At 39.0% G+C, this 19,139-nt stretch overlaps 2 protein-coding genes across 3 annotated transcripts in view; both read left to right on the plus strand.

The window, feature by feature from the left end:
- LOC115224744 overlaps positions 1-19,139 on the plus strand; it is a 75,357-nt gene that overhangs the window by 20,403 nt on the left and 35,815 nt on the right. The gene's annotated exons all lie outside the window — the stretch shown is intronic.
- Positions 15,134-16,643, plus strand: LOC118768055. The gene is made up of 2 exons (XM_036513832.1): positions 15,134-15,570; positions 15,788-16,643. The coding sequence occupies exons 1-2, from the start codon at positions 15,134-15,136 to the stop codon at positions 16,641-16,643; spliced, it is 1,293 nt and encodes a 430-aa protein (XP_036369725.1).

Here is a 19,139-nt window from a genome sequence, read left to right on the forward strand (position 1 = left end):
ACACACATGATGGGCTTCTATACAGTTTCCGCTTACCAAATTCACTTACAAGACATTAGTTGGCCTGGGGGCCTAGAACAGAACTTGCTCAAGGTGTCATGCAGTGGGACTGAACCTGAAACCACGTGGTAGCAAAGTGATCTTCTTAACCACACAGCCATGCCTCTATAATCATCATCATCATCATCATCATCGTCCGTTTTCGATGGTGACATGCGTTATCCGTTCAATGTTGACTCTCGGAAAAAAAGATACTCAGTAACATAATAGAGATCGATAATATTATATTTTATTTTGGTCGAATTAAGTACCTGCTACTCTGAATTTCGCCTGTGGGTGCACGGAGTCTTGGGACAAGTTATGATTCCTAACTTGACTGAAGTCCTTATGGTACTTACAAGCAAACCCCAGGGTCATTTTTCAAATTACTCTGGAGAGCTCTGTACTCGTTTAATGTGTGTGTATAGATGTCTCTCTCTCTCTCTCTCTATATATATATATATATATGTATGTATGTATGTACACACACACGCATGTATCCTTATATACAGCCATATGCGTACGTGCGTATAAGTGTGTGGGATAAATTGTCGCCATTTTATAGTATCATTTCGCGCATGCGCATTGTTTTTGAGTTTGTCCACTACAGTGTAGTGCGGTCAGTTGGGCACTGTCTGTGAGAAAAAAGGGGCCACCATGACGCAATTAACCATGCCAGAAATTTGGAAACGACATGCTGTGCTGCTCGGCATTCGCGCCGGGAGCTCCAATGCGAACATTTCAGAGTGTCTGGGTGTCAATCTGAGGACAGTGCAAAGGATTCGGAAAGAGTTGGACGAGTCTAATGGGGATTACGAAGGTACGGCAGCTCGGAAAACCCATTCTGATCGTTCTGATAAGAAAAGAACTCCCGAATTTGTTAGTGAGATTCAGGCCATGATTGACAGCGATCCCTCCAAGTCAAACAGGTCCATCGCCAGGGACATGGGAGTGTCTGAGTCTCTTATCAGGCAGGTCGTGCATGAAAACATTCGGTATTCCTCATACAAGATGAGAAAGGGCCAGTCTTTATCCCAAGCCATCAAGGACAAGAGGAAGGACCGCGCTACGAAGCTTTTGAACAAACTCAAGCATCCCATACAACCGAACGTGCTTTGGTTTTTCTCAGACGAGAAAATTTTCTGCCAGGATCAGATGAACACACAGAACAACCGTTGGCTTGCCCTGTCCCCAGGACATGCCCCGGGAGAAAAACATCCAGCCGACACCATGGTGTTGGGAGTGATCACTAGCGATGGCGACGTTATGCCTCCACTCATCTTACCACATGGCCTCAGACTCAACACGGAGACCTACATCAAATGCCTGGAGGAGGTAGTGCTGCCCTGGGTCAAGAAGGTGGCTGCTGGAAGACCTTATGTCTGGCAACAGGACTCTGCACCATGCCACACAAGCAGGAGAACCCAGGAATGGCTTTCAGACAATTTCTGCGACCACATCACCCCTAACATTTGGCCACCCGACTCCCCAGACTGCAACCCCCTTGATTATTATGTGTGGGGTGCAGTTGAGCGAGAAACCAACAAAACTCCTTGTAACAGCAAAGATGAACTGAAGGCAAGGATTATGGCAGCATTCGCCAACTTAAATAAGGAGACTGTCCTGAAGAATTGCAGAAGATTCCGAAGTCGTCTGGAGGCTGTGGTTGAAGCCAATGGCGATTTTATTGAATAAATTTACTTTTTATTATTTCAAGATATTTTTATGTAATTTTGGTAAAATATATCTGTTAAAATGAGATGTCGGTGTTATTTTCATTTTTGCGTAAATTAGACGACAATTTATTCATCGCACCCTTGTGCATGTGTGTGTGTGTGTGTGCATGTTTGTATAAGTGATTTCTTGAAGCTGAAAAGTTTTAAATTTACTTGTACAAAATGTTACATTTGAAGATAATTGTGAATTGATATTTTAAAATTGACAGCATTTGTATCCAACTGTTGTTACTCTTTTAAAGTGTCTGTTCGTTAAATTTTTAAAAGTCTCTATCCAATAGTATCATATTCAATTAATTCTTCTATTATTACTAATTTTTTAAATTCTTTCATCTCTCTCTCTCTATATATATATAAATAAATAAATATATATATGTGTGTGTGTGTGTGTGTGAATGTGTATTTGTCTGTGTATGTGTGTGTGTGTCAATGTGCATTTATGTGTGCGTGTGAAGGGTTACCTTGTCAGCCATGTTAGTTTGAAAGCTTTTCTACTCCATCTATTAATTTCATTTACATCTAAAGATATAAAGATATAAATTGATAGCAACAATTTTCATTGACAAATAAAGTCGATATTTTAGGCTTATATTTGCATTTCCCTAATAAATTATATTATAGACATCTTTTTAATTCTAAAGTTAAACATGCCGATATCAGTAATTCTAAAAAACAAAATTTCCCTATTCATCTTAATTCTCACTTCTTTACCCTTCATTTATTTTATTGAAATAAAATACCAAAAATTTCCGTTAATTATTCTTTACGTTTCCATCAAATTTTTCCAGGAATTTTTGGCAAATCCAACTAATTATTAATATCATCATTATTAGTGTTATTATTATTATTATTATTATTTTTGCTGACTTTTATTCTGAATGATAAAAATAATAATAATAAAAGGAAAATAGATGAATGTCGCCTGTTGAAAAATACAGCGAAGTTACGAATAATTCCCCCTCACTGTTACTGCCGATAATCGCCTCTCAGTTCTCTTGGTTTTTATAGCTGATGCTTATAGCAGCAGTGGGATTGTAAACCATTATTTACAAAGAAGAAGAAAAAATTCAAATTAGAAACCATTATGTTTTTCATTTGGAATGGCGGTGGTGCATTGGCAAGATGGTGAAGGCGTTGGACTAACGAAGAAAACTATAATACAAAGTGCCTTGCGGTATTTGCTCCGGCTCTTTGTTTCTAAGTTGAAATTAGGTTGCGTGGGGTGGGTCGTCTTTTGCTTTTTATCCTCTGGGGAGAGGGGAATCAGTAAAATAAAAGTACCAGTCATATACTGAGGTCGATGACATCGACTAAATCCCATGCCCTAAAAATTCCCCTTGCGATTTTTGTTGCGTAAAATTAGGAGCAATTATTTTCTCTTACTGAAAAAGGGCTGTGGATTACGGGGATCATAAGGATGTCGATGGAAAAGATTTTTTTTAAAAAATGAAGCAAAGAACGAAAAGCCTCCCAGTGTTTTTCCGGTTCCTTACGTTCTGATTTCAAATCTTGCCGAGGTCACCTTTGCCTTTTATCTTTCCGTGGTCGATATAATCGACTGTTTCCCCACCACCATCAGCTCCATTACAAATTGACATTCGACACAAATCTTTTTTACTGTCACCTTTTATCTCAAGCGATCGATAATTTCTCTTTAAAAAATTCCAATTCCCTCTCCCTTATTTTGTTTTGAAGAATTGTCCCTGAGATATTTCTTTGATTAATTTTTTTCCCATTATATTGGGTAAGAAAAGAAATGGAAAGAAGATGACAATTTAAACAAAATGAAATCAAAAATTTTAATATGGTGGATGAATGTGTCTTTCTAATTAAATTTAATACGTATATATTTTTAAATAATAAAGTTAATGTCACATGCTTTTAAATATCTTAATGGCCCTCCCCCAAGTGTAATTAAATGCACTGCGGCCATGCTGGGGCACCGCCTCTAATGGTGTTAAAATTTTTTTTAGATTTTATCGAACACCGATTTTTATATCTGCTACTTATTATATCGACACTACCTAATTTACTGAGAGGTTAAACTACCGTGTTAATTATTATTTATTAATTATTGCTAATATTACACAGAGTACCCTCACACATACACATATAGGCGTCTAAGAAACCATGGCACAATATATATATATATATATATATATATATATATATATATATATATGAAGGTATTTCGTTTTGGGATTTAGTTTGCAACATTCTTTATGTGAGTTCGTGTGTTGAAGCATATTCTGTTGCATTCTCTTGCAAGACGCAACGAATTTTAGACGAATAAATAAATGAGTGGAAGTTTTATTGGTGGGTGTGTTAAATTATAAGGCACTAAAAGAGAATGACTCTCTCCAGACACAACAGTGTATGAAGGTAGTTCTCCGTCAGATCTGACGGTGACCTTAGCAGATGCAAAAGTAGTGAGTAAATAAAGCTAGGAAGAAAGCAAACGGAACAGAACGTTGCTCTTTTAAGGTTTTTGCTGCGACTGAAAAGTTACAAATATTTTGGCAGCGAACCATTTGTCACACACCACACGCACAGTGTTCATTTACACCATATGTCGTCATCCGCCTTCCGTGCTGGCATGGGTGGGACGGTTTGATAGGAGCCGGCCAGACTTCTGGAACTGTTTTGGTGGGGGCTTTACAGCTGAATGACCTTTCTAACACCAACCACACAGCAGTGGGGGACTTAGTGTTTATTACGTGGCACAAGCACAAATGAGATCAGTTTTTGGCAAGGTTTTTGCAACTGGATCCTCTTCCAAACGCCACCCACTTTACAGTGTGGACCAAATGCTTAAGTGGCATTTGCACTGACAGGGTCACCATGTACCTTGCAGGACAAAACAAATCTTTTCAGGTAGGAAGGGGAATTGGAGGAGGTGAGATAGAAACAGGTGTCTTGCTGTAGAGGAGGTACCAGGTTACTCGGCCGGAGAGAGAGAGAATGAAGGCAGAAACAGGTATGATGCTACAAAGGAGATACATGGTTACCCATCCTGAGGGAATAGCATATGGAGGAGAGAGAGAGAGAATGGGAGACAGCAGGAAAGCGACGGTGACAAAGTGCCGGACATACTCACAAAGGACGGGGACCAGAATATAAATGGGATGGTTGAGTAAAGGAAGAAAGAAATATAGATGGTGGCAAGTACCAGGGTATACCATTGAGGTTCGAACGTCATAAGTAGTATAATATTGCGAAAGAAGCAGATTAGAGAGTGCGGAGGGAGAGGGGGAAGTGAGTGGCGAAAACCTGGGTATATACCCAGGTTTACACCATGTATATATATATATTGGCCTGCTCGCCTAGTCAGCAGAGTGGCGTCATTTGAAGGCTAAAACAATGCGAAGCGCATTGTGACCAGCGATGTGTAGCAACATCTGATAGCCTGGTCGGTTACGGTGATATATATATATATATCCTTGGTGATGTCACATATATATTCTCTGAAGAAGTCTCTCGGAGTTTCTAATCTAACAAGTTCCATTTAAAAACAAAAAAAAGTATTTATTGATAAACTTGAAAATAAGTCAAAAGTCACTTGGTTTAATGTGCAGTATAATGTGATCGAACCCCGAACCACCTGGTTATAAAACAACATTCTTAACTAGGCAGGAGAGAGATAAAATGTTAATACCGAACTTAATTTCATTCCAAATTTTAGGATTTATCGGTATTCTTTTTTTTTTCTTTCTCCTTTCTATCTACGAAGATGTGTCTGTTTGTGTTCTTTGGTCGTTTTTGCTAATACGTCTAGATCGACATAGGTCTATGGTTAGAATTAATGGTAAGCTAGAGAAAGGGTACCCAATACATATAATAAAATAAAGAGTTTATTTGTCGTAAAGTCGAGGTTTTCAGTTTTTTTAGGCCATCTCTAAGATTTCTGTTTCCTATCTATCTATCTATCTATCTAGATAGATAGATAGATAGATAGATAGATGAGAGCGAGAGAGAGAGGAAGAAGGCTAGATTTATATATATATATGATCTCTTAGAGAGATTTCAGAACGAGCATTTTTGCTTGTATATATATTTGCCTAGCAAAAGCAACAGAGTGACTCAAGGTCCGAAGCACGAAGCTCTCAGACTTTGAGTCACTCTGTTACTTCTACTAAATATTAATAAAAAATATATGCCTAATCATATTTTGAGTTCTGCCTCTCCTGTTTCCATCAACATACCTGTGTGTAGAGGGGTGTATACTATATAATAATAGTTTTTGATATACGATCTAAATATATAGAAACAACTATATAGAAATTAAGCTGAAGGATCGTTCACTAACTCTGCACTTTTCTTTTTAGTAACCATTTTATTTTCACAAGGACAGGCTTGACAGTTCAAAAATTTTGATATAATGTCGCCTTCCACGAACCTTATATATATATATAATAAAGTGCCGTGAATTGACTTTTAGATCTCATTTAAATTTTGAATTCTTGATGTTACATTTTAGGTTGTGTTCCTAAATAATTTAATAGCTTTGAGGGAAAAGCAATTACGTATATTCCCAACAAGAGGTTAATCACATCTAGAATAAGATACATCTATCTGTAAAGCTCGACTTAATTTTCCTCTTCGTCAGATTTTCTCTAGCTTTAATCACTCATCTTTAATAATTTCCTTGGCATTTTAACTATTTATTAATTACAAATTAACTAACAAAATATTTATGGTTGTGGGTGTTATTTCTTTTTTCTAAAACCATCCATTTTTTTTTATTTAATCTATTTATTTTCTCTTTCTCTCTCTAAAATTAGTTATGAAGTTACATCATACTTTCAATATGGTTTCGTTATCTTTTACCTACTTCTGTCATTAGACTGCGGCCATGCTGGGGTTTTAAAACCTTTGAAGGTTGTCAAAGAAATCGATGCCAGTAATTTATTATATTTTTTTGTACATCAGGTACTTTTCCATCGAGTTTTTATTTTAACTGAACCAAACTAGCACTACTTGTCAGGTGGGGAACTAAGATAAGGACGAGCACGAATGCATATTATCACATATTTTATTATCGCGTGTTATATAATATACGACGGGATTCATTCAGTTTCCGCCTACCAAATCCACTCACAAGGCTTTGGTAAGCCCGTTTTTGTAGTAGAAGACACTTGCTCAATGTGCCAAGCTGTGGAACTGAACCCGAAACTGTGTGTTGGATGCAAGCTTGTTGCCACACAGCCATGCCTGCACTTATGTCAGAATTTTGTTTTTTTTTGTAATTTAAAACAAAATCGATGAGAAATATGGTGAAATTTGTTTTAATTTTTAAATTTATTTTTAATAAATTTCGATGGATTCAGAAAAAGAATTTTAGCAGAAAAGGGAGGGGAGACAACTACAACAAAAATAAACGGAGACATAGAAGAAATTGTAGAGAAGTAATTATAATGATGTTTGCTGGGTTTGATATGAAGTGTGTAGGTGTAAATTAGAAAATTTCTTTTAATTTTACACCTACATAGATAGGTGAGGGGAAGAATGTGACAGGGAAGGAGATAATGTCAGAAAAGAGAGGCGAGGAAATATGTTTTTTTTTAATGTTAAAGGAACAGTGAGTGTGTGTGAGAGACATTAGATTTGAAATAATAATGGAGAAAGATGTTTTCAGGTGGTGAGGGTCATAAATGCTGCGAGTGTCGGAGTTCGAAAGGAGAATTGTGGGAGAGAAGTCGCTTTGAAAGACTAAATGGAAATGTAGAGGAAAAGAGAGATCAGTGTAGAGAAGAGAGAGAGAGAGTGGGAGGAATGCGTATGAGAAAGGTTAAAAGTGTAGCGAAAGAGAGAGAGAGAGAGAGAGGTGGAGAAAGAAGGAGAGTATACTTCAGAAGAGAGACAAAGTGGGGGTGGAAGCTTATGAGAAAGGTAAAGAAAGACGTAACGAAAGAGGGAGAGAGAGTGGATGAGAGAAAACGAAGGAGAGGAGAGAGAAAGGAGAGTGTAATGCAGAAGAGACGAAAAGAGAAAGGGGGAGGAAGTGTAAAAAGAAAGGTTATAAATGTAACGAAAGAGAGAGAGAGAGAGAGAGAGAGAAGGTGAGTTCAATGTAAAGAGAAAGGGAAGAAGTGTTTAAATTCGTTAATAAAACCCAATAAAAACGATTAAAGCGTAAACAAAACAAAAACAAAAAAAAAGGGGTTTTGCCAAACTCTTTTCGTAAAATACTAGCCTAAAATTTAATTTTTTTTTAAACAAAAAATTGTTCGGGCGTTACGTGTCTGACTGTAATATCCCGTCCCGTAGTTACAGGCAAGAAATTTTTTCCTGTTACCAATGATATGTCGGACTCCTACGTTTTATACAAATCTATTTATTTAATTTCAATATTCATTTAACTACGGTAATTTCTGTGCCTTCTTTTTTCAGTCCTCACGGGGACCATCTGAGGTGTGTATGTTTGGAGGGGAGTGATGATAGTGGTGGTGCGGCCCTCTCCTTTGAAGAACCAGACACAACCTCATTAACATATTGTATGCAAATTTCAGTAGTGGATCGTCCCCACCCCCACCCCCAGTTCTCTACGTTACTACTCTTACTTTCTTCTGGGACAGAAGAGTTTTACAAGTGCTTAATCAGCCTCAATTTGTCCTTGAGGAATAGAAAGGTTCCTTTCTCTTGCTATAATATAAACGATTCTGGAACTAACAAATACTAGCGCCCAAACCATAACGACCACCACTACCACTACAGTATAAGGGAATTTTGACCTCCCAGCCCTCTTTATTAACAATTTCTAATTTAGGGTCCAAGGCCAATAATTTCAAGAAGAGGTGAGGGGTTAGTCTTGACACTGCATTTTCATGAGCTTGACCCTTTCATTACTGTATTTCTGTTGAGATGCTCTGTGTTTCTTTCAATTACTTTAAATATAACAAAGAATTTAGTAAAACAACTTAGTTATCACGAAGCTAGTGTTAGGAACATAAATTGTGACTGAGGTTTGGTGGAAGATTTTAATTCGAAACTTATGAAAACAAGACATTTGTACTCAGAGCCAGAGGTGGTTTCAGCCAGGTTGGCATCGAATGGGTTAAGAAATGTTTCTCTATTATATATTTTAACCCTTTCATTACTGTATTTATTTTGAGATGCTCTGTATTTCTTTCAATTACTTTAAATATAACAAAGAATTTAAAATAACTTAGTTATCATTAAGCTGGTGTTAGGAACATAAATTGTGACTAAGGTTTGGGGGAAGATTTTAATTCAAAACTTATGAAAAAAAGACATTTGTACTACAGAGCTAGGGCTGGTTTCAGCTGGGTTGGTAACGAAAGGGTTAAGAATTGTTTCTCTATTATATATTTTAACCCTTTTGTTACCCTATTTCTGTTGAGATGCTCTGTGTTTCTTTCAATTAATTTTAAATATAACAAAGAATTTAGTAAAATAACTTAGTTATCGTTAAGCTGGTGTTAGGAACATAAATTGTGACTAAGGCTTGGTGGAAGATTTTAATTTAAAACTTATGAAAACAAGACATTTGTACTACAGAGCCAGAGCCGGTTTCAGCTGGGTTGGTAACGAAAGGGTTAAATAGATGAAAGGTAAAGTTGACCTGTGCATGATTTGAACACAGAACGTAAAGGCTTATTTAGATTTAGACATGGGTGCTCCCACATCAGATGAAAGCAGGAGACATCCAAAGTACCCCAGCAGCCACCCTCATCCTGCCTCCAACTGGAGACACCCACTGCGATACACTCTGGACTGCTTCCGTAGCCTCACGTTTTTCTAGGGACAGAGTCTCGAGCTGATGGTCAGCCATTTGTATTTACCCTTTTACCCTTTTTTTACTTGTTCCAGTCATTTGACTGTGGCCATGCTGGAGCACCGCCTTTTAGTCGAGCCAACCGACCCCCAGGACTTATTCTTTGTAAGCCTAGTACTTATTCTATCGGTCTCTTTTGCCGAACCGGTAAGTTATGGGGATGTAAACACACCAGCATTGGTTGTGAAGCGATGTTGGGGGGGACAAACACACATATACACATACATACACATACATACATATATATATATATATATATATATATATATATATACACACATATATACAATGGGCTTCTTTCAGTTTCCGTCTACCAAATCCACTCACAAGGCTTTGGTCGGCCCAAGGCTATAGTAGAAGACACTTGCCGAAGGTGCCATGCATTGGTTGTGAAGCGATGTTGGGGGGGACAAACACACATATACACATACATACATATATATATATATATATATATATATATATATATATATATATATATTACACACATATATACAACGGGCTTCTTTCAGTTTCCGTCTACCAAATCCACTCACAAGGCTTTGGTCGGCCCAAGGCTATAGTAGAAGACACTTGCCGAAGGTGCCATGCAGTGGGACTGAACCCGGAACAATGTGGTTGGTAGGCAAGCTACTTACCACACAGCCACTCTTACACCTTAGGAAACAATTTAAGTGGATCTGTCTCTATTGACTGCTAGCTGAGGTACATGAAGTATAGTGTAGGTTGTCTTCAGTCATGGGACACCTGGTCATTTGTGCTTCTCAAAACTCCTTCATCCTGACCACTGGCTGCTACTGCAACTCCTCCACCCACCTCATGGCACAGTGTCAACACTACCCTCTCATATACCTTAGCCCACCAGATGATGTGGTGTACTGGGGTGTGGCACTTGAAACCAACACAAGAGAAATTTAGGCACTTGATTGGCAACTTTATTTTGTTAACCTTGAAAGAAGGCCAGGTAAAGTTGACCTTGGCAGGATTTGAACTCATAACATAAGGAACCAGAGTAGAATCAATGAAGTGATTTTTCGAATGCCTTGATCCTGTAGCATTCAGATTTCTCTGTCAAATGTAATACATGTCCATTCACATTACTTTGAATTAATCATGCATTATCTTGTAGCTTTGAGATTTCAATGATGTGATTGCTTGTTTTGAATGTCATTGTTGGGTAGGTGTGAGAGGCCAGATCTGGCTAGTTTCAACATCAGACAGGAAATTTGGGGTTGGATATGGCCAGTTGAAGTGCTAAAGGGTTAATTTTTCTTCTCAATATTGTTATATTTCGGAATGGTCATATTGCCAGTTTAGTCAATAAAAACACACGCACTATATATTACTATATATTTGGTGTTGTTTTGCTTCAGTGTTATTTATTTTTTTACATTAATCTTAATCTTATTTCGGCCAGAGTTCTTTCGTCACACTGCTGTGACCGCATCAGTGGTCCTTTGTTTTCTTCTTTCTTATTTGTGTGTTTTTATTAGCTATACTGGCAAAATGACCATTCCGAAATATAACAATATCTGTTTCAACACATGACTTCACATAAAAAGTCTTGCACAACAAATATATAAACGTACTGTTCTACTCAATCCTCTACTCTTTCTCTCTTAGTCTATCTATCTATCCGCTCAGTCGAAGTCGACTCTCGGTCACTCGTTGGATCAGTGTCCTCCAGCCAGTTCTATCCTGGGCCGCTTCTTTCAGACTGGCTATGTCCATTCCCGTATCCCTCTTGATGGTGTCAAGCCAGCGGGTTCTTGGTCGGCCTCTTGCCACTGACCATTCCGAGCATGATGTCCTTCTCCAGGGATTTTCTCCGCATAATATGACCAAAATTTGCATTGTCTCTCTTAGTAATGGTTGTTAATTGGGACATAAGACCAGCAGAGAATTAGTCATTTCTATCAACCTCAGTATGTGACTGGTACATTTTATCCACCCTGAAAGAATGAAAGGGTGAAATTGCCTCACACACACACACATTAATTAGAAAACAAAATAATGTTTCCCTTCATATAATACCTCATTGGCCACATTTTAATTGCTAAAAAAATTCTTTAAATTTTATTCACCATGGGACAGGCACACTTGTGGTTAAGAAACTCACTCTGCAACCACATGATGTCAGGTTCAATCCCACCTCGTGTTACACTGGGCAAGAGTCTTGTACTATAGTTCCATGTTGATTAATGACTTGTAAATAAATTTGGTAGATGGAAACTATGTGGAATCCTGTAGTGTGTGTGTGTTTGCATCAGTTTCTGTGTTTGTCTCCCCCACTGCTTGGCAACCTGTGTTGGTTTGTTTACATCAGCATAACCTAGCATTATGTCAAAGAAGAATTTGCACCAAACTTAAATAAAAACATAACTACTAGGGGTCAATTTCTTTGACGGCAACCCTTCAAAGTGGTGCCCCAGCATGGCCACATTGCAATGACAAACAAGTAAAATATAAAGAAAATAAAGACAGCATTTTGTCTGCTTCTTTTTGGATCCTTACTGTCTCTTCCCTGGCGGGGGGGGGGCTGCTCCCCTATTCCCTTGAGAAACACTGCTATAATAGAAGATTAAGGAACCAGTCAGGTGGAAGGGAAACTTTTTAGTTAGGGGCAGGGACCAATTGTAACTCTACAAGTATCTGTGAAGACATCTATTGAGAACATTTACGATTCCTTAATTTTACAAATCTACAGGTACACAATTTCTATTAAATTAATGTCTTCGCTTTAACCCCTTTTGTTACCATATTTTTGTAGAAATATCTCTGTTTCTGTCAGTTTTCAATATAATGAAGAATTTTGTGAAATAACAGGAATTATGAAGTTTTTATTTGGAACATAAATTGACATGAAATTTTGATGGAAGATTCTTATTTAGATCACTTTAACTCTTTTGCTACCATATTTCTGTTGAAATACAATGTCTCTTTATGTACATTATTTACATTTGACGGATATTTGTCCTCATCTTGTTTGTTGTTAACACAACGTTTCGGCTGATATACCCTCCAGCCTTCATCAGGTGTCTTGGGGAAATTTCAAACCTGGGTTCTCATTCTTAAGGTATTTTTCGATGTTGTTATTATTATTATTATTCAGGTCATTGCCTGAAATCAAACTCAGAATCTTGAGGTTAGTAGCCCGCGCTCTTAACCACTACGCCACATGCCCGTATTGGTTGAGATCATGGGCTACTTACCCCAAGATTCTGAGTTCGATTCCAAGCAGTGACCTGAATAATAATAATATCGAAAAATACCTTAGGAATGAGAACTCAGGTTCGAAATTTCCCCAAGACACCTGATGAAGGCTGGAGGGTTATATTAGCCGAAATGTGTTAACAACAAACAAGATGAAGATAAATATCCGTCTAATGTAAATAATGTACATAATTCCACATCTCTTAAATATAGAACTGTACAATGTCTCTGTTTTTATTACTTTTTAACCCTTTAGTGTTCGCATTATTCTACCAAAATTAATCCTTTTTCATCCATATTGTTTTGAACTAATTAGGCATTATCTTGTAGCTATGAGATTATGATGAGGTAGCTGTTAATTTTTAAAACGATATTGTAGGGTTGGTGTGAGAGACCAGATATGGCCAGTTTGAACATAAAACAGGCAGAATGCTTTTGGCCGGATATGGCCAGTTTAAATGCTAAAGGGTTAAAATAATGAATAATTTAGTAAAATAACCTAGTTGTTATTAACTCGTTAATGTTCAGATTCCTCTCTCAAATGTGATGCTTATTTATTCACATTGTTTTGAATCAATCATGCATTCTCTTGTGGCCTTTAGACTTCAGTAATGTAAATGTATATATACTCTTTTACTCTTTTACTTGTTTCAGTCATTTGACTGCGGCCATGCTGGAGCACCGCCTTCAGTCGAGCAACTCGACCCCGGGACTTATTCTTTTTGTAAGCCCAGTACTTATTCTATCGGTCTCTTTTTGCCGAACCACTAAGTGACGGGGACGTAAACACACCAGCATCGGTTGTCAAGCAATGCTAGGGGAAAAAAGACAGACACACAAACACACACACATACATATATATATATATATACACATATATACGACAGGCTTCTTTTCAGTTTCCGTCTACCAAATCCACTCACAAGGCATTGGTCGGCCCAGGGCTATAGCAGAAGACACTTGCCCAAGGTGCCACGCAGTGGGACTGAACCCGGAACCATGTGGTTGGTTAGCAAGCTACTTACCACACAGCCACTCTTGTGCCTATATATATATATATATATATATTTATTTACAATGGCAGTGAAGGTTGGTGTGAGAGGCCAGATCTGGTTAGTTTGAACACAAGACAAGTAGGATATTTGGGCTGGATGTGGCCAGTTTCATCCTAAACCGTCATTGCACTTTCTGGCTGGCTTCCCTCAGGAGATCGACTGAGACTATGGATTTTACCAAACCATCTCTTTCTTGATCGCCTGCCAGTTGGATTGGCTTGAAGAACTATCCTGTGATATTTTAATTATAAGTGAGGAGACCTCTGTGCTTGAGGAGACATATTGAGTGAAGTACATCAGCATCAAAATATAAAAATCAAATGGAAATTGTAGTTGTGATACCCGTGCTGGTGGCATGTAAAAAACACTGTCCGAACATGGCTGCTGCCAGCATCGCCTTGACTGGCGTCCGTGCTGGTGGCACATAAAAAGCAACGACTACACTTATGGAGTGGTTGGCATTAGGAAGTACATCCAGCTGTAGAAACACTGCCAGATCAGACTGGAGCATACATATATATATATATGCATACATATATATATAGGACGCCATGATAGATCGTTAGCTCCTACACGCATTTTTTTCTCTCCTTGTTTTTTTCTGTGTATCTTTCTGTCAAAGAGCATAGGCTCGAAACATAAAAAACTTGTTCTATTTCTATTCCTGAGCGTTATACTAATACATTTGTTTGTTTGTACTCTACCTGCCTTCGTCTTTTGTTTATTTTCGTAAACTTTCTCTTTATATATATACTCTTTATATACTCTTTATATATATACTCTTTTACTCTCTTTTACTTGTTTCAGTCATTTGACTGCGGCCATGCTGGAGCACCGCCTTTAGTCAAGCAAATCGACCCCGGGACTTATTTTTTGTAAGCCCAGTACTTATTCTATCGGTCTCTTTTGCCAAATCGCTAAGTGATGGGGACGTAAACACACCAGCATTGGTGTCCCCCATGCTAGGGGGACAAACACAGACACACAAACATATATATATATACATATATACGACAGGCTTCTTTCAGTTTCCGTCTACCAAATCCACTCACAAGGCATTGGTCGGCCCGGGGCTATAGCAGAAGACATTTGCCCAAGATGCCATGCAGTGGGACTGAACCCGGAACCATTTGGTTGGTAAGCAAGCTACTTACCACACAGCCACTCCTGCGCCATATATATATATATATATGTGTGCATAGAAGTCTGCATATTCCTTCTGCTCCCAACAAAAGACTATATGCAGAGGCCATGCGAACTGCAGCAGCTGAACAACAAATAGTGCATTACCTAACATGGATACAGAGGGTACAGAGTCAACACCATACAAACCACTATCCAAGACCACCACAAACGATGGATCCAGGATGGCCACCACTAACACCAGAGACCCCTGCACAGATATCACACCCATATTCCTACTGAATATCTGGGGTCTATTACGGACAGGCGATAGAGACAAGTTTCTATACCTGGAAGACCTAGCTGCGTGCAATCAAGCGATATGCATGGTGCTTACCGAAATGCATCTAACATCTAACATAGAAGATGCGAAGATAAAAATACCAGAGGATGCTGTACTCCGAACAAACAGAAAAGATAGAAGTCATGGGGGAGTTGCAATGTACATCCGAAAAGATGTCACACCCCTACTACTCTTATCACGCTCAAACTCTGTCTGTGACACTTTAATAGGACACATAAAACAAATTGATGTAGTTGTATGCTCAACATACCTATTTCTTTATTACCCACAAGGGGCTAAACACAGAGGGGACAAGCAAGGACAGACAAACGGATTAAGTCAATTACATCGACCCCAGTGCGTAACTAGTACTTACTTAATCGACCCTGAAAGGATGAAAGGCAAAGTCGACCTCGGCGGAATTTGAACTCAGAACGTAACGGCAGACGAAATACTGCCAGCTCACCGCCTTTGTATGCTCAACATACCGTCCGCCAAATATCTCAAAGGAGGAGGGTAAGTTTGAGGATAGCCTCAGACGCATAGAAGATGTCTTGACAAATCTGGACCAACACATTAATATACTTTTCCTAGGTGACTTTAACCTCCCAAATGTTAAATGGCCTGAAGGTCACATCCTCTCTGGGATGTCACTGCACAAACAAAGCCAGGCAAAATCTGTGTTAGAACTCTCGGACATGCTGTTCATGGAACAAGTGATACTCCAACGAACCAGGGGAAGCAATATTTTAGATCTCTGCTTCACAAATAATGTGAGCCTTATCCATAATGTGAAAGTAACACCTACATCTCTTTCAGATCATAACATTAAAGAATTAACAATGTGTGGTCCTAGACGACCCGCTGACACCCATCCCATCAGGAGGACTCAAGCTATATCCAACCTGAATTTCCACAGGGCAGACTGGAAGTCAATTCGCAAAGAGATTCAAAATCAAAACTGGCATGACAGCCTTTCTATACAAGACAATGACCTCAAAGTAAGTCATTTTATGTCAACCATACAAGATATATGCACCAAATATGTGCCAGAAGGAAAGGCCAATAGAATTCCTAGAGACAGGAAAATCCTTATGAGACACAGAACAAAGGTCTCGAACCAGCTGAATAGAGAACTGGGGGATAGTAAAAGGGCTAAATTAAAACTAACACTGTTAGAAATAGAAAACCAAATTAAACTCTCCCATGAAAAGGGAAGAGCGGAGAAGGAGAAGAGAGCAGTAGAAAGCATAAAAACAAACCCCAAGGCTTTCTATAGATTTGCAAAGGAGACTGCCACAGCACAGTACAAAATAGGACCGACCCCTATTCCTGCCTAATGGCTCATTGACTGTGGACCCCAAATGGATAAGTGAAGTGCTCAGTGCGCAATTCAAGAGTGTTTTCACTTCTGTTCTGAGTCCCATGCAGGTAAAGAACCCAGCTGGTTTCTTTGACAATATCACCCAGAAGAAAAAAACTACATCCATTACCTACTTTGGCATTGAAGAAGAAGATGTAATGGTGGCCATAAACGAAATGAGCTCAAATTCAGCAACTGGCCCCAATGGTTTCCCAGCTGTCCTTCTAAAGTCATGTCAGCAAGAATTAGCGGGACCACTCCGGATACTCTTCCAGAGTTTCCTTGCAAGTGGTGTAAACTTCCCAAAAAGCTGAAGGAAGGCATCATATGTCCTCTTCATAAAGGTGGAAGCAGGGCAGAAGCTGGGAACTACAGGCTCATCTCTCTGACTTCACATTTTAGTAAAGTCACGGAACGAATTGTCAGAAGGAGGCTCATTGTGTTCCTAAAAGAAAATGACTTGCTGAATTAGACCCAGCATGAATTAGACCCGACTGGCCTCCGTGCCAGTGGCACGTAAAAAGCACCATCCGATCGTGGCCGTTTGCCAGCCTCGTCTAGCACCTGTGCAGATAAAAAGCACCCTCTATACTCATGGAGTGGTTGGCGTTAGGAAGGGCATCCAGCTGTAGAAACACTGCCAGATCAGACTGGGCCTGTCACAGACTTCTGGCTTCCCAGACCCCAGTTGAACCGTCCAACCCATGCTAGCATGGAAAGCGGACGCTAAATGATGATGATGATAAGGATGGCTTCCGTCCAGTTAGAAGCTGCCTCACGCAGCTCTTGCAGCATTATGACTGGGTCTTGAAGCAGCTATTTGGCCAATCAAATGTTGATGCGATATATCTCGACTTTGAAAAGGCCTTTGATAAAGTTGACCATGGCATGATATGTCACAAGCTGCAAAATCTTGGCACAGCTGGTAAATTAGGGGAGCGGCTGCATGACTTCCTGAATGGTAGAAGTCAGACAGTTGCAGCCAATGGAGAATTATGTAGGGAAACGCAAATATTGAGCGGTGTTCAACAAGGGACTCTGCCGGGGCCACTACTGTTCATAGTAGCCCTTCTGGACATGCCCACGGTCACTTGGACAGGCATTGTCACTAGCTATGCTGATGACACAAAACTATCTCAGGCAATAAAGAATCCTGATGGTGTCATACACCTGCAGAATGACCTAAATGCAATATACAGGTGGGCAGAGCAAAATAATATGTGGTTCAATGTTAAAAAATTTCAAGTTCTACGCTACAAGGCCACAAGTGCCCCCCAACTGCCATACACAGGACCTGGAGGTACTGCAATCCCAGAAGCACAAACAGTGAGAGACCTGGGCATCAACATGTGTAGTGATGCATCATTTCACAAGTTTACAAGTGGTTTTCCATGTTTTAAGGAATGGTCATATGTTGCTTGAAGACCAACCTCTTTCAGGACAACCATTGACCTCCTGAACAATTGACAAACATGTTGATATGACTGGTGTGTCCCGGAGCTCCTGCCAACGAAGTTTAGGTGAGGAATTGTGAATGAAAAAAGTTGCATCAAAATTTGTGCCTTGCTGGCTCACGGAAGATCAAAAGCAGTCACAAATAAATCTGGTTGTGAACAGAAAGAACAGTTGGAAGTTGATCTGGACCTTTTTCTTTTTGAAGGTCATCACTGATGACGAAAGCTGTTGCCATGGAATTTGCAGATGTGGAAGAGGTGATGAAAAAAATGACAGAGGCATTAAAAGGCATCACTTTGCAAGGGTTCTCGGACTGCTTCGAACAGTGGGGAAATATGTCTGAATTGATGCATTGCTTCAAATGGAGAATACTTTGAAGGGGATAAAAGGGAAAACATGTAAAACGAAGTGAATGAAATAATATTGCAAAATTCCAGTTTCTTTTGGATACCCCCTCATATTTACACACACACACAATCAGAGAGTGAGAGAGTTTTGCATGTGTGTATATGTATGTACATATATATTTATACCTGATGTGTGTGTGTGTATCTATCTACCTATCTATTTATCTATTTGTCTATCTATCTATCTGTCTATCTATCTATCTATCTGTCTGTCTATCTATCTCTCTGTCTGTCTATCTATCTGTCTGTCTATCTATCTCTCTGTCTGTCTGTCTATCTATCTATCTGTCTGTCTCTCTGTCTATCTATCGATCTATCTGTCTGTCTGTCTGTCTATCTATCTATCTGTCTGTCTATCTATCTATCTGTCTGTCTCTCTGTCTGTCTATCTATCGATCTATCTGTCTGTCTGTCTGTCTGACTATCTATCTATCTATCTATTTGTCCAAAGTACTGGAAGAATAGAAAAAGAGTCTATCGAATGCAGCACTCGACTCAAGCTTGAGGTTGTTTATACTCTTGTATCGTAGTCTTAAGTTAAATTGATATCCGTCAGGTGTAGAAAATCCAGGTGTAACATCAATAAAAAAAAAAACCAATATGTGGGTTTA

The sequence above is a fragment of the Octopus sinensis genome, linkage group LG26 (assembly GCF_006345805.1).
Source record: "Octopus sinensis linkage group LG26, ASM634580v1, whole genome shotgun sequence".
NCBI lineage: Eukaryota > Metazoa > Mollusca > Cephalopoda > Octopoda > Octopodidae > Octopus > Octopus sinensis.